The sequence below is a fragment of the Cebus imitator genome, unplaced genomic scaffold (assembly GCF_001604975.1).
Source record: "Cebus imitator isolate Cc_AM_T3 unplaced genomic scaffold, Cebus_imitator-1.0 Scaffold151, whole genome shotgun sequence".
NCBI classification, from domain to species: Eukaryota; Metazoa; Chordata; class Mammalia; order Primates; family Cebidae; genus Cebus; species Cebus imitator.
In genome coordinates this window covers 423,698-437,850 of record NW_016107466.1, presented here as the reverse complement: position 1 = coordinate 437,850, position 14,153 = coordinate 423,698, and the positions used below count along the sequence as shown (strand labels likewise).

Here is a 14,153-nt window from a genome sequence, read left to right as displayed (position 1 = left end):
GAAAGTAACATTGTAGCAGAGAAACAAGTCCTGATGCCTAGAAAACAACTTTCTCATTAGCACTCTGGATATTGCTGAACTACCAAATGTTTGGAAAGAGTTTCACCTTTTAAGATGAGCATCCGCCTGCCATGCTGTTGTAATTTGCCTGGTAAACACTTATTCTGAATGGGCATGTAGTCATGGGGCTTATTCCTGACCTAATTTTGCAATACTCTAAACTAAGGCTGACAGCAGTTTCAACAGGGTTAAACATGTTGGATATCCTTGACACTTTTTCCATCATCTTCTCACCTCCATCTTCCCAGTCAGGAAACTCTACCTTTCCTAAATCTAAATCTACCCCCAGCCTTTCCATCAACCTGGGGCCCAGCTGTTCTTGGCTAGGTTACAGAGCAGTGAAAAAGGAATGATATTTATAGGCTGAACATACAAGATTGCTGCAACTTTTCACAAATCCCTTCAATTATTGGCATCAAACACTGGAATATGATAGTTCTGAGACTGGGGAATTTATAATCAGAAAAGTAGAAAATTTCTAATAACAGATATTCTGTTGATGTTGGTACAGCAGAATCTTTTGTACTTGGTTTAGGCATGTGCCTAAGGACCTGGAGCCATTTTCCCACGGAAAGCCCTGTTGGTGTTGAGGATACTATCCTCATGCTGCAGTCTGGCTGATACATTTCACATCCCAAGCTAGGCTCTCCAGGTCTCTGAAAAGGTTTGTGTGGGATGGCCTTTCCTGGTTTGGCAAGATTCCAAGTCTGGTAGTCAGTTTAAGCCTCATTGCTTTGTGAAGTCCTCCTCAATAGCCCCAGGTAGATTTGTGGGGTCTCCTAGTGGCCCGCTGGCAGCCCCTCATTTTCCTCCCCAGTGAGGTAGGGATGGAGTGAGATAGAGAAGAGCATCCCTAAGCAGTCTATAGAGTCTTGCTGCTCTTTGCTGATCTTTGTCCCACAGTATGCAAGAATGACTGGACCAAGTAATAATATGCATCCGTCATTTTGACTGGAGTAGGGCTGATAGATGCATAACATTTAGACATTTGCCTACAATTCTTTCCCTTCCTCCCTCCAAAAAAGATGTGAGGTAGTTTCCCATGTGAACATTTATGTCCATGTTATAAGTAGTTGAAATAAAGCTAAATGAGGCAACACATTGCATCAGCTATAAAAATCTTAATACCCCCTAGTTTACTAATCTCACCTCTGAAAATCTTCCCTGAGGGATTAATTCAACAGAAAACCAAAACAAACAATATTCAAAAATGCATGATATGTGTTAGATACAATAGACGGTTATATCTAAACTGTGGAAATGTACACACAAAACACCAAATCCAACTGTGAGATTTTATTAAGGAAATAATGATTTGTCAATAGGATGGGATGTTATGTAGCCATTAAAAATGATTACAGATATTATATAACAGCATGTAAAATGTTTATGATGTGACATTAAGTTAACAAATCAGATCACCCTCTGATTGCAACCGTGTTAAATGTGACGTATCCACATCTATATACATGCGGACAAAGAATATCAAGAAAAATCAGACATAAAAATAGTTTTATTAAAATAGGGAATATTAAAAATGCCTTCTAATTCTGCTCTCACCCTGCTTTACAAGTAGTTTATTTGGTTGAAAATAAATAGCTCAGACACTGTGCTGAGATTTCTCTGAGAGAGATAGGATTCCCATTTAATCAAAGGCACTGCGTGAACAGATTGGATTTTCCTCTCAAAGCCCACCAAGCCCCCTAAAACTTCACTTTATTTTAATTTAATTTAATTTAAATTTTTAAATTTATTTACTTATTTATTTTATTGTACTTTGGGCTCTGGGGTACACGTGCACATTCCGCATCCTGCAGGATTGTTGCATAGGTACATACATGCCATGGTGGTTTGCTGTCTCCATTCTCCAGGTGTTATCCCTCCCCATTCTTACTGCTCCCCGCCCCCACCGCTGTCCCTCCACTCCCCTCCTCTCCACCCACCACCACACCTAGCCCAGTGAGTGTTGTTCCCTTCCCTGTGCTCAAGTATTCTCATTCTAAAACCTGGCTCTTCCTCAGCTAGCCACATAGAGATTATCTAAATACCCCAAGGGTAGTTTCTCTCTCCCTTGTCCACCATTAAACTAAGACACAGAGTCAGAACTCAAGAAGTATTTGTTTTCTAAAATACTCAATAAATGAATGACTCTATCTAGTAATTATTTCTTGAATTCTTCTCCTTCATTACCATCTCACTGCCTCTTCTACCTTCTTCAATTCTTTGTAATATCGCCCTTGAATTTTAACAAGTTTGTCCATTGATTTTACTGTATCTATCTTAAGACTCAAGATTGAAGTTTCTTAAATGTGTCCTGTTTCCATTGATACTAGCCCTTCATGAGCTATTTTTTTCCTGCCTTTTTTGTCCTTAACTATCCAGCAAATTCCTCCTCATCTATCAAGATTCAACTTGAGAACTGCCCCCTAAGAAGTCATTCATGACCCATGTTCATAGGTCTTATCATACTATTACAGTCCATTTTCAACTGGGGAGTGATTTTGCTCCCAGTTACTCCAGGGATATCAGACAATGTCTAGAGTAATTATTTTTATTACTATTATCAGGACTCTTGGGGGTGGGCAGAGCATGAGCTTACTGATCTTTAGTGAGGGGAAACCTAGAATGCTACCAAATATCCTACAATACACAGAACAGCCTCCTGTAACAAAGAATTATCCAGCCCAAGACATCAACACTGCCAAGGCTGAGAAAACCGTCTTGGTTTTAATTATTGTTTCACTTCACTGTCCTGTTAAATTGTGAACTCCCTGTGGTCAGGACTCAATCTCTTCAGCTTTAGATTTCCAGTCTCTGGCAAAGGGCCTGCCTGACAAATAATAAGAACGCAGTAACTCTTGGAGGAAAAATGGGTGAATGAGTTAGAAATAAACAAAAATACTAAGTTAAAAAATGCTTTAAAATGCAAAAATATTGCTATAATGTCTCTGTAGACTTTTATGGTATTAAATTGAGTATAATGACTTTCACAAGGAGTCGTATTTTTACTCTGTTAAATCCATCTCTAATTTTTCTTTTCTTTTCCCTTGGTGGACATTTGGAACTTTGTGCTACAAGTTTAAACAAATGTTCTTTTACAAATGAAATAACATCTAGCACTGTTTAAAACCTAAACGTCAGTGCTTTATAGAAGATTATTCTTTTGCCAAAATAAACACACTGAATTGGGGGGAAATGTGCAAATTAATCACATGCAGAGAGCTCATTTGCAATGTGTAAGTTCCATTGGGGTGACTTAAATATTTCAAGATTTCAGAGACAAAGTGTGTGTTTATGCCCTGAATACACTGAAAACAGGTGACAACCTTAGCATAACCAACTACCCAATTACGGGAACTGCAAAGGATGGGAGGCAGGAATTGCTGATGTCAATGTTCATAAGTCAGTGTCAAGCAGAAGAGATAGTAATATTAATTAACGAAGTAAGTTGACAGCTCTAGGCAACACACAATTCGCACAGCTACTTTTCCGGAGGAGAAACCCGAATTAGTGACTACCCTAGCTCCCTGTGGTTGATAATTAGGCTTCCTTAGTCCTGCCATTCATCCACCAATATAGACTTTTCCAAGTAACCAAATTTCACCCCAACTTCCATATCCTTCATTTTCTTTATTTTTCTTATAACAGAGTCACTCCCACCTTCTCTTTGGTTGGTGCCCCGTAATATTTTCCCCAACCCCAACAGACTTTAAAATGCTGTGAAAGATCAGCTTCTTAGCACAGGTCACTCCTTGGTCACCACCTCAAAGATTCCTTTCAGGACCAGTCTTCCCCCACTGGTCCTTGGCGCCTCTTTAGCTACTGGCCTCTTTATTGATTTTTCAAATTAATTTTCTATCAGTGTTACAGTCCAATCTTTTCCATTACACCAAGGAGTTTAATATTCACACTACAAAACCAAGTTGAAAATGAATGCTTGATTAAAACCAAGGTAATCCCATCCTTCAATTTCGATTTAATGCTCCATACACTCTAATGATGGAGAGGTGTTGATTTCTCAAGTGGTAAATCACGGGGAGAAACCATCTTAGAAGGTACTGGGACTATTTATTCACTTGGAAGTGAATCTTATCTGGTTCTTTTTACAAACGCTTTCTGGCCCAGCTGTTTTCAAAATGCCTTGAGAGGGAAGATGTTCTAGAATAACCCTGGTCTGAATTCTAGGTCTGCCTGCCTGAGCTGTGTGACAGTGACTGGGCCAAACAATTTCATCTGTCTGAGCCCGAATCTCCTCAAAATTAAGTGGAAGTCTCTTTGCCCATTGGGGCAATGCCACCTACTTTGTATGATTATTTTTTGTGTGTGAAAAGTAGATAAAATGATGTTTGTAAGAGCCTGGCGCTATGTCTGGCCAGTAGTTAGCATTGAGTAAACATAAAAAAGAAGAAACACTAGACTTCTCTTTGTAATGAACTAATCCCAGAGACATGTTTTTAATGACTGACTATGGCGGGAGGTCAATCATTGTTGCTTCTCCAGGTTCACTTGAGATAAAAACGAGCAGAGAATTGGCTTAAGTTTCACAGAGGGTCCAGCAATGCAGTGAACCTTGGATGTTGAAACAGGTAAAGTTCTGAACAGCCTACTTAACAGATTCAGCTTGGCAGGGCTAAAAGGTGGCAGGGGGTGGGGGAGAGGAATTCCACGCATGCTCAGAGCTTCTTCAAAATCTAGATTTATCTCATTGTCCTTCCCTCCATGGGAAAATATTTAAGAACTAACTAGAAATCTCAGGCAGGTATCACCAACCCCTTTTGTCAGTTTCTCTGCAGTAACAGAAAGGAATACAATTCCGTGATCTTCCAGAGCTCAGGGCTCAACTACAAAGTTGGATTATCCCCCAATTTCACAAATTCTGATATTTTTTAACCATTACCTCCCTGTTTCTTGCAGTGTTGCTTTGGCAGAGCTGGCCATACCACTGACACGTCTGATTCCTTACCCTAACTCACCTTTTTCAGCTTTATCACGCCCTCCTGTGTTTCATAGTCCGTTGTGATTTCAAACAATTCCATACCATCTCCATCAACAATACTGTATGTGACTAAGCCATTCTCTCCAATGTCTGGGTCTTTAGCTTTCACTCTTCCCACCTCCTCCCCGGGGACACTTGCTTCTGACACAGACATCTGGTATACGCCTAGAAGAAGAAGACATCTGTTTTTATTTTCCCTTTTATTTGGCAGCTGTAAGACTATAGATTTCATTGAATCCCAATACATTTCTCAAAGGATCAGAAATGGAACTTTCCATTGATTGAAACATGAAAGAAGTGAATGGCGTGGGGAGGAAGATCCCACATGGCCTGCTTGTCAAAAGAATGTGTTCTACAAATGATGATAAAACAATATCCAGGTCCAGGTGAAATGCTGGGGTCACCTGCCACATGTAAGGGAGGAAAACAATGCTCTGTTATATTTCCCATCAGGTAATGGAGAACAGGAAACATGTCTTCATCTATTAAAACAGCTGAGGCTTCTTTTCATGTCTTGTTGATGGTCCATGAACTAATTCCAAGGCTCACTTATGGTATTGCCAGGTGCCCCCCCCCAAAAAATTCTCTGTTTAAAAGCTGTCCTTCAACAGCTCCGTATTTGCTTTAAAAATGCAAACTTTAACATAATTCCCTATCTAACTCTACATTGGACACTTCCCTTTTTTCACCTCCTTTACAACTTGGTCAGGTTTTATGTTCTCCAGAAAGCTTTCCTGCAGTGTGACCCTTCTATATATTTATTTAATGTTTACTGGGAACCTAATACTGTACATGGAGGTGGTGTCCTAGTGCCAGGACACTGTTTTATTTAGTTGTTTTGTTTACTACTAAACAAAACAGTCAGGATTCCTCTCAATGAAGCAGACTAAAAAGAAAATATAAAAACAAATGTAAACACATTCTGATGTCATTGCAATGAAAAAGGAAAATAAAATAGATTAAAAGGGTTAAGATTCTGAGAGAATGAATATGTGGTTGTGTGTGTAACTGCATGATTGTGTGTGAGGGTGAAGGTGTAAATGTGTGAGTGGCTGTAATTGTGTGAGTATGAATATGTTGCGCAAGAGTGTGAGTGTGTGTATGAATGTGTGAGCTATTTGTGTGAATTTGTGTATGTGTATGAGTGTGATTAAATGCACGTGCTTGTGTTAAATATGTGTGGGTGAGAAGCAGAAAGAGAGACTGGTTTTCAGTAGTGTGGTAGGAGAAGACATTCTTTAGAAAAACGAATCTAAAAAGACTGAGCAAGACAATTATGTGAGTATCTGCAGTGTAAAAACTACAGGCCAGGTGATTAGCAAATGACAAAAACCCCAAGATAAGAAGATCCTGAATACCTATAGAGGAATAAGAGGAGGAGAGTGACTACAGCCTTCTGGTGAGAGATAAGGGCATGTAGGGAAGTGGAGGCCAAATTGTATAAAATAGATCATTGTGGGAGATGGAAAAGACTTCAGGTTTTGTTTTAACTTGGGGAAATCACTGGAAGGTTTTCAGTAAGGAGTTAAGATTCAACATTATCTTATTTGCTTTTCACATCTAATGCTCTGTGTAAGATACAATATAGACAAGCCAGTGTTGAAAATCTTGCCTCTATCATTTCCAAGCAAAGTGGTCTTGGGCAAGTTACTTAAGCTCATTATATTTTAATTTCCTCTTATAGAGATTTCATCAGTTCCAATACTTTGTCTATATTTACCAATAGTGCTTTGCTTTGCAACTTTCTTTTGGACTCATATTTTTTTAATCTCACCATACCCTCTATATTAAAGGATGAGTAAGAAGTGGGAGTCCCTTGTAGACAATTACCAATAACTCTGAAGATTTGGAAAGAAAAAAAAAAAACTGTCTTATGTGGATTTTCTCCAAATTTCATTCAAGTTCATGGCTGTGAAACCAAGACAGCCAGTACAGTAGCAATGCAGCTTTACAATATGATTGTCTATGACTAAGGGCAGTAAAGGCTGCCTGCTAATAATTCTGCTTGACCTTTCTTTTCCAGCACACCAGACAATCATACAGTATGGATAATGGAGCATGCAGTTTTAGAATGTTATATGAGCCTCAGGCTTATTGAGGATGCTGAACTTGTGCCTGGCCAGGCAAAGCAGTCTTGGGTAGATTCTTTTCCTTTAATTCCTTTGAGTAACCACAGTGCCTTTCTGGGGCCACATTCAGTTGCCTTTCTTGTTATCTCATTTGCAAAAAGTTCCATCTCTCTGATAGTAAGCTCATAGGCTCTAATTGAAAAAAAGACACTTTCATGATGACCCACTCCTGCCATGCACCAACAGCACCAGCAGCACCACAGTCATACTGTCCTTTCATAGACATCTACATGTACATGGACAGACTTGTGTTCAAACTCTGACTTTGCCACATCTCTAGGGCATCTTCTGCACTTTTCACAGAAGCAAGTTTTATCTGTAAAATATAGGTTCTTGCAGAGATCTACAATAGTAGCACTATCATTAAAAGCTGATAGTTGCTGTAATTACAATTATTAATAACAACCTTTCAAAATCATTTTTTTTAATTTAATTCCCTCAGCAATTTTATAAATTTTGTAGGACAGCCATAATTCTCCAGGTAACAATGGCTAGAATTTGTTGACAACATATAGCCAGTTGTCATTATAAGATTCTACACTAGCTCCTTTAGTACAAACAGTAATCCTATGAATTAAGTACTATGGAAGATTGCATTTTCCAAAACATGGCCAAAACAATATCCCCCATCTCACATGCTTTTCCTTCAACATGACTTTGACAGATCTTCCATTGAAAGGTAGGGTCTCCATGAACTCCACTTAGATCTGTGCAGCCTTATGACTCCAGTGGAAACAATGTGATGTGACTTCTGAAGCTATTTAACAAAAGGCAACACAGTTTCTGCCTGGTGTCCTTGGGGATCACACTTTCAGAAACCAGCCCACGCAGAAAGGAAGCAGCAATCAACACAAGCTTGCCAGCCATGCAAGTAAGCTCTTTTGGAAGTGGATCCTCCAACCCCAGTGGAGCTGTCCCAGCCGATGCTGTGGGGAACAGAGGCATGCTGTCTCCCTCAAGCCTTGCCCAAATTGCAGACTCATAAAAACAAATTATTATTATTACTGTTTTAAAACACTAAGTTTTCCAGGAGTTTGTTACATAGCAATTGATAACTGATTCAGGTACTATTACATCCAGGTTAGAAATGAGGACACTGAGACAGAAAAAGGTTAATTAATTACTAGATTGCACCACTAGTACCTAGCAAAATGCTTAGCAAAAATAATACTTTGTTTCCAGGGTTGTAGAAAGTTTCACATCTTTCCATTCTCCTACTTACTCTGTTCCACAGACATTTTTGTTGTTTTTGTCGTCTTGTTTTTCTGTTTTGCTTTCGTAAGAATGACATGAATTGCCTCTAGTTTTCTAGATTTTCCTTTGATACCTCAGTAAAGCAGGAATGGGTTAGAGGAGGCAGAGAGATAGCTGTGGCACCATGGAAAAGTGAAAGCCAAGCCCACCTACTTACTCTGTGGAAACTTTGGTGGGTTGTCATTGACATCAGTCAGTGTGATCGTCACTTTGGTTGTCCCTGAGAGTCCGCCCATGTGTCCACCCATGTCCTTGGCCTGTATCACCACGTGGTACTCCTCCTTGGCCTCCCTGTCCATGTTGGGTAGGGCTGTTCTGATGATACCTGGACAGGAGAGCAGAAAACATCACAGATATTTGTTTATAACAACATTATGACAACAAGAAAGTTCTGAGCACTGAGGAAGCAATGCTGAATAAAATAGCCCATGCCCTCAGCAAGAATCATTTCAACATGATAATTATGACCAAAGGCAGCCATACTGAAGCATCATTACGTCTTTTTAAGCAAATCATAAAAATTACTATATAGCACTTGTATTTATGTTTTGTTGTACATGCAAATAATAACCTTATTCGTCTCAGACATAAATACCCTAGACTGAAATATTTGTGTGGTGATTACATGGATACCCATGACTAAACTCATATTTTTTGACTTCCAGCACAATCTTTTGTAAGACTATTGCTGCATACAATTCATAGGAATGTTTCGATGGTGCATATTAAGTTTAAAGTAAGAGGATCATATTTCCTGCAATACATTAAAATGTAAATGTTAATTTTTAAAAGAATGAACCAATGAGTTAAAATATGTACAATGCTTATACAAGCACATACTGTCCATTATCACCTGTCAGTGAAAACAATTATAATAATCAAATTCTACATGATTGCTGGATATTGACCCATGACAGCATGATCACTTAAATCTTTAGGAGACATTTGGAAGCTTTTTCTCTTGTAGATATGACAACATTTATGTGACAAATATAGAGAGCATTGTGGAAGACTTAGTCCTTATTGTTCTCCTCCTACTGACATTAAAGTTTAATTTTAAGATGATATTTGATTTTGGTCATCGTGAAATATGGGAAAAACAATAATAAATGTTTCATGGTATGCTAACTATATGCCAGGCACAAGCCAAGAGTCTAATCCTCACATTAACCCTGTAAGGTAGCCCCTCTTTATTCCTTTTATATATTTGAGAAAACAGAGAAATAAATAGGTTTACTTTATCATGCCTGGGACCTCCTATTCACCATGTGTCACAAATCACAGTGACATTCCACAGTACCTGTCTGTGCTTCCACAGAAAAATAGGGTTGTCCTTCGAGGATACTATACACTAACTTGGCGCTATTTCCGTAGGTGGGGTCATCTGCATCTGAAGCTGTCACCTGGATTACTGACGTTCCTTAAAAGTGAAATAAATTAATTAGCAACATCCCCTCAGCTTTTCAAACTATGTTCTTGTTTACAAAGTTTTATTTTAAAATCAACCCTGAGGAGGGCACTACAATTATTCAACATGCTCTCATTTTCCTGGAGTTGAGATACAAAACAACCAAACTTCCTCCCTTCCTTCCTTTTCTATAAAAATGCCCACAGTTTAAAAATGAACTTTCTGTATATATAGTATATCCTGCATTGGTTGGTTATTAAAATAATATTATAAACATTATTGCAAAAATATCTTAAAACTCATGCACCTCAAATGTTCGTTATATCAAATAATCACATTAAAATCTTCCCAAAGAGTATTATAAATGATAATTAACAATAAATTGCTTTTCATGAAAGGACAAAGTGCAATATTCCATTTGTAGCAGAACAATAAATACATCATTTTATTGTTGCTTTCCATGTAATAAAATTGCTGCTAATACGACGATTTAATTAATTTATGACCATAAATATTGAGCAGAATGTTGTTCCCTACTGGCATGCAAATTGCATCTTCCCACCTGTAGCTGGTCTGGTAGCCACAGAAATCAACAGTAGACATCTGGCAAGAGGTAAGGGGAGCTTTCATGGGTCAGATTGAAGGGAAACCAGGAAATTGAAGAAAGATGGGGTTCTGATTTTTCTAAAAACAACCTTTGTTCCTGGCTGGTCACAAATAGCAAGTATCTAGGGCATGACGTGTTGGGCTTCAGGGTGGGGAGAAAGGAGCTGGAAGAAGAAAACCAGCAATTATCGAATTTCTCTGTGCCAGCATGGTCTGGGGGCACATTCCATGTATTTTACCAGCATTACTCTGTTGGGCATTTTTTACATCCACTGTATTTGTGAGAAATTGAGTATGAGAGATATGAAGCTTTGTAATCTATTTCACAAAGCTGGTAATTGCCAGAGTCTGACCCCGATCCAGCATGCAGCCAAACTCAAGTTCTTTCTGTAACATTTTCAGCAGAGGAGAGGGGCAAGCTTCTATGTGGGAGGCAAGGGTGCCAGTTTACACAGCCTCTCACTACCTTTAATTTATAAGGTTGTCAGTGATTTTTGTGTGGTGTACACCTCACTTTTTTCTAGTTACCCTTCTATAATTCATTATTTCATAGAATAAAAATCCTCTTTGGAGCTCTTCCCATTTGTCAGTCACTATTCTAGGCAGGGCAGATTTATAAAAGAAAATACCTTCATGGTGTGGCTAGGGAAATCATTAATTTTTAATGCTTAATTTCCTTCTAGAACTCTGCTACATCCTTTAAAATGCTTTTGTATTTCACATCTATCTTATTTAACCCTCAACATAGTTTATATTATTCTCATTTTATAGATGGCAAAATAAAAACTTTGAAAGGTATAATGGGTTGCCTGGGTTCGCATGGCTGGTTAGGAGTACAGCCATACTTCATAGTATTGTCTGACAATAAAGACTATACTGTCATATACCATAATAGAATACATGAGTGCTCAAAATAATAAGAGTCATCCATGACACTACATCCCAACATCACACTGAATGGGCAAAAGTTGGAAGCATTTCTTTTTCGAGCAAGAATCAGACAAGGATGCCTACTCTCACCAGTCCTATTTAACGTAGCACTGGAAGTCCTCACCAGAGCAATCAGGCAAGAGAAAGAAATAAAAGGCATCCAAATAGGAAAATATCATATCTTCAACAATAATGTGATTCTATACCTAGAAAACTCTAAAGGCTCTGCCAAAAGGCTCCTAGAACTGATCGACAACTTCAATAAAACTTCAGAATACAAAATCAAGGTAGAAAAATCAACAACATTCCTATGTACCAATAACACTCAAGCTGAGGGCCAAATCAAGAATACAGTGCCGTTCACAATAGCCACAAAGCAATAAAATATCTAGGAATACTTCTAACCAAGGAGGTGAACGATCTCTACAAGGAGAATTTCAAAACACTGCCGAAAGAAATCATAGATGACACAAATAGAATATTGATCCTTTCAATGATATTGATTCTTTCAACCTATGAGCATAGCATGTTTTCCCATCCTATATCATTAAAATGGCTACACTGCTCAAAGCAATCTACAGATTCAATGCTATTTCTTTCAAACTGCCAACATCATTTTTCACAGAATTAGAAAACAAAATTGTTCTAAAACATATACGGAACAAAAAAAGAGCCCGAATAGTCAAAAGAATCCTAAGCAAAAATAAGAAAATTGGAGGCATCACCTTACCCAACTTCAAACTATACTACAAGGCCGCAGTAACCAAAACAACATGGTGCTGGTACAAAAGCAGACACATAGACTAATGGAACAGAATAGAGAGCCCAGAAATAAAGCCACATATGTACAGCCATCTGATCATTAACAATGTTGACAAAATTAAGCAATAAGGAAAGTATTCCTTAATCAATAAATAACGCTGGGGTAGCTGACTCACCTTACACAGGAGAATGAAACTTGACCCCTACCTTTCCCCATATAGAAAAATTAATTCAAGGTGAATTAAAGATTTAAATGTAAGGCCTCAAACTATAAAAATCTTAGGAAAAATCTGGGAAACACCATTCTGGACATTGGCCTTGGGAGATAATTTATGACTAGGTTCTCAAAAGAAATTGCAAAAAAAATGGAAGTTGATAAGTAGGACCTAATTACACTGAAGAACTTCTACACAACAAAGGAAACTATCAAAAGAGTAAAGAGACAACCTACAGAATGGGAGAAAATATTCACAAACTACACATCCAACAAAGGTCTACTATCCAGAATCTATAAAGAAGTTAAACAATTCAACAAGTGAAAAAACAAGCAATGTCATTAAAAAGTGGGCAAAAGACATGAATGGACACTTATCAAAAGAAGATATGCAAATGGCTAACAAACATAAAAAAAAAATTGGTCTTCACTAAACATCAGAGAAATGTAAGTGAAACCCATAATGAGATACCATCTCACACTAATTAGAATAGCTGTGATTAAAAAGTCAAAAAATAACATGCTGGTGGGGCTGTGGAGAAAAGGGAACACATATAGACTGTTGGTTGTAATGTACATTAGTTCACTGTGAAAAACAATTTCGAGAAGTCTCAAATAAAACAGATTTACAATTCAAGGCTGGGTGCAATCCTAGCACTTTGGAAGCCAAGGAGGGTGGATCACCTGAAATCAGGAGTTACAGATCAGCCTTGCCAATATAGCAAAACCCTGTGTGTACTAAAAATACAAAAAAAATTCGCCAGGCCTGGTGGTAGGTGCCTGTAATCCCAGCTAAATGAGAGGCTGAGACAGGAGAATCACTTGAACTCAGGAGGCAGAGATTGTCATGAGCCAAGATCACGCCACTGCACTCCAGCCTAGGAGACAGAGTGAAGTTCTGTCTCAGGAAAACAAACAAACAAACAAAAACAGAGTTACAATTCAACCCAGCAATCCCATTATTCTTTATAGACCCAAAGGAAAATAAATTGTAAAACACCTGCACTTGTACGTTTATTGCAGCACTATTCACAATAGCTAAGACATGGAGTCACCCGAGGTACCCATCAACAGTGGATTGGATAAACAATATGTGGTACATATATACCATGGAATACTATGCATGGTGGCATGAATAATATCACGCCTTTGCAGCAACACAGATGCAGCTGGAGGTCATTATCCCAAGCAAATTAACATAGGAACAGAAAACCAAATTCCACATGCTTTCTTTTATAACTGGAGGCTAAGCATTGGGTATAAATGGACTGAATGTTTACCCAGCGGGAATAATAAACATGAGATTACTAGAGTGGGGTGAGGGGGCAAGTGCTGAAATCTATTGGGTACTCTGCTCACTACCTGAGTGATGGGATCATTCACACTGCAAACCTCAATGTTACACAGTATATTCATGTAATAAACCTGCGCTTGGGCTAGGCATGGTGGCTCACATCTGTGATCCCAGAACTTTGGGAGGCTGAGGTGGGCAGATCACTTGAGGCCAAGAGTTCGAGACCAGCCTGGCCAACCTGGTGAAACCCTCTGTGTATGAAAAACACAACAAATTTGCCATGCGTGGTGGCATGTGCCTGTAATCCCAACTACTTGGGAGGCTGAGGCAAGAGAATTGCTTGGACCTGGGAGATAGGGGTTGCAGTGAGCCGAGGTAGTGTCACTGTACTCCAGCGTGGGTGACAGAGGCTGGGCGACTCTGTCTCAAAATAAAATAAAATATTTAAATAAATAAATAAACCTCACATGTACCCCCTGAATCTAAAATAAAAATTGAAA

General features: G+C 38.6%; 1 protein-coding gene across 7 annotated transcripts in view; it reads right to left on the bottom strand.

Annotated features, from left to right (window-relative positions):
* Positions 1-14,153, bottom strand: part of CDH11 (cadherin 11) — a 163,973-nt gene that overhangs the window by 32,815 nt on the left and 117,005 nt on the right. For all 7 annotated transcript variants that reach the window (XM_017543289.2, XM_017543287.2, XM_017543291.2 and 4 more), the window contains 3 exons: positions 9,740-9,859; positions 8,597-8,764; positions 5,034-5,221 (listed from right to left, as the gene is read on the bottom strand). In XM_017543289.2, the coding sequence (XP_017398778.1) occupies positions 5,034-5,221; positions 8,597-8,764; positions 9,740-9,859 (476 nt within the window). The remainder of the gene's footprint in view (positions 1-5,033; positions 5,222-8,596; positions 8,765-9,739; positions 9,860-14,153) is intronic.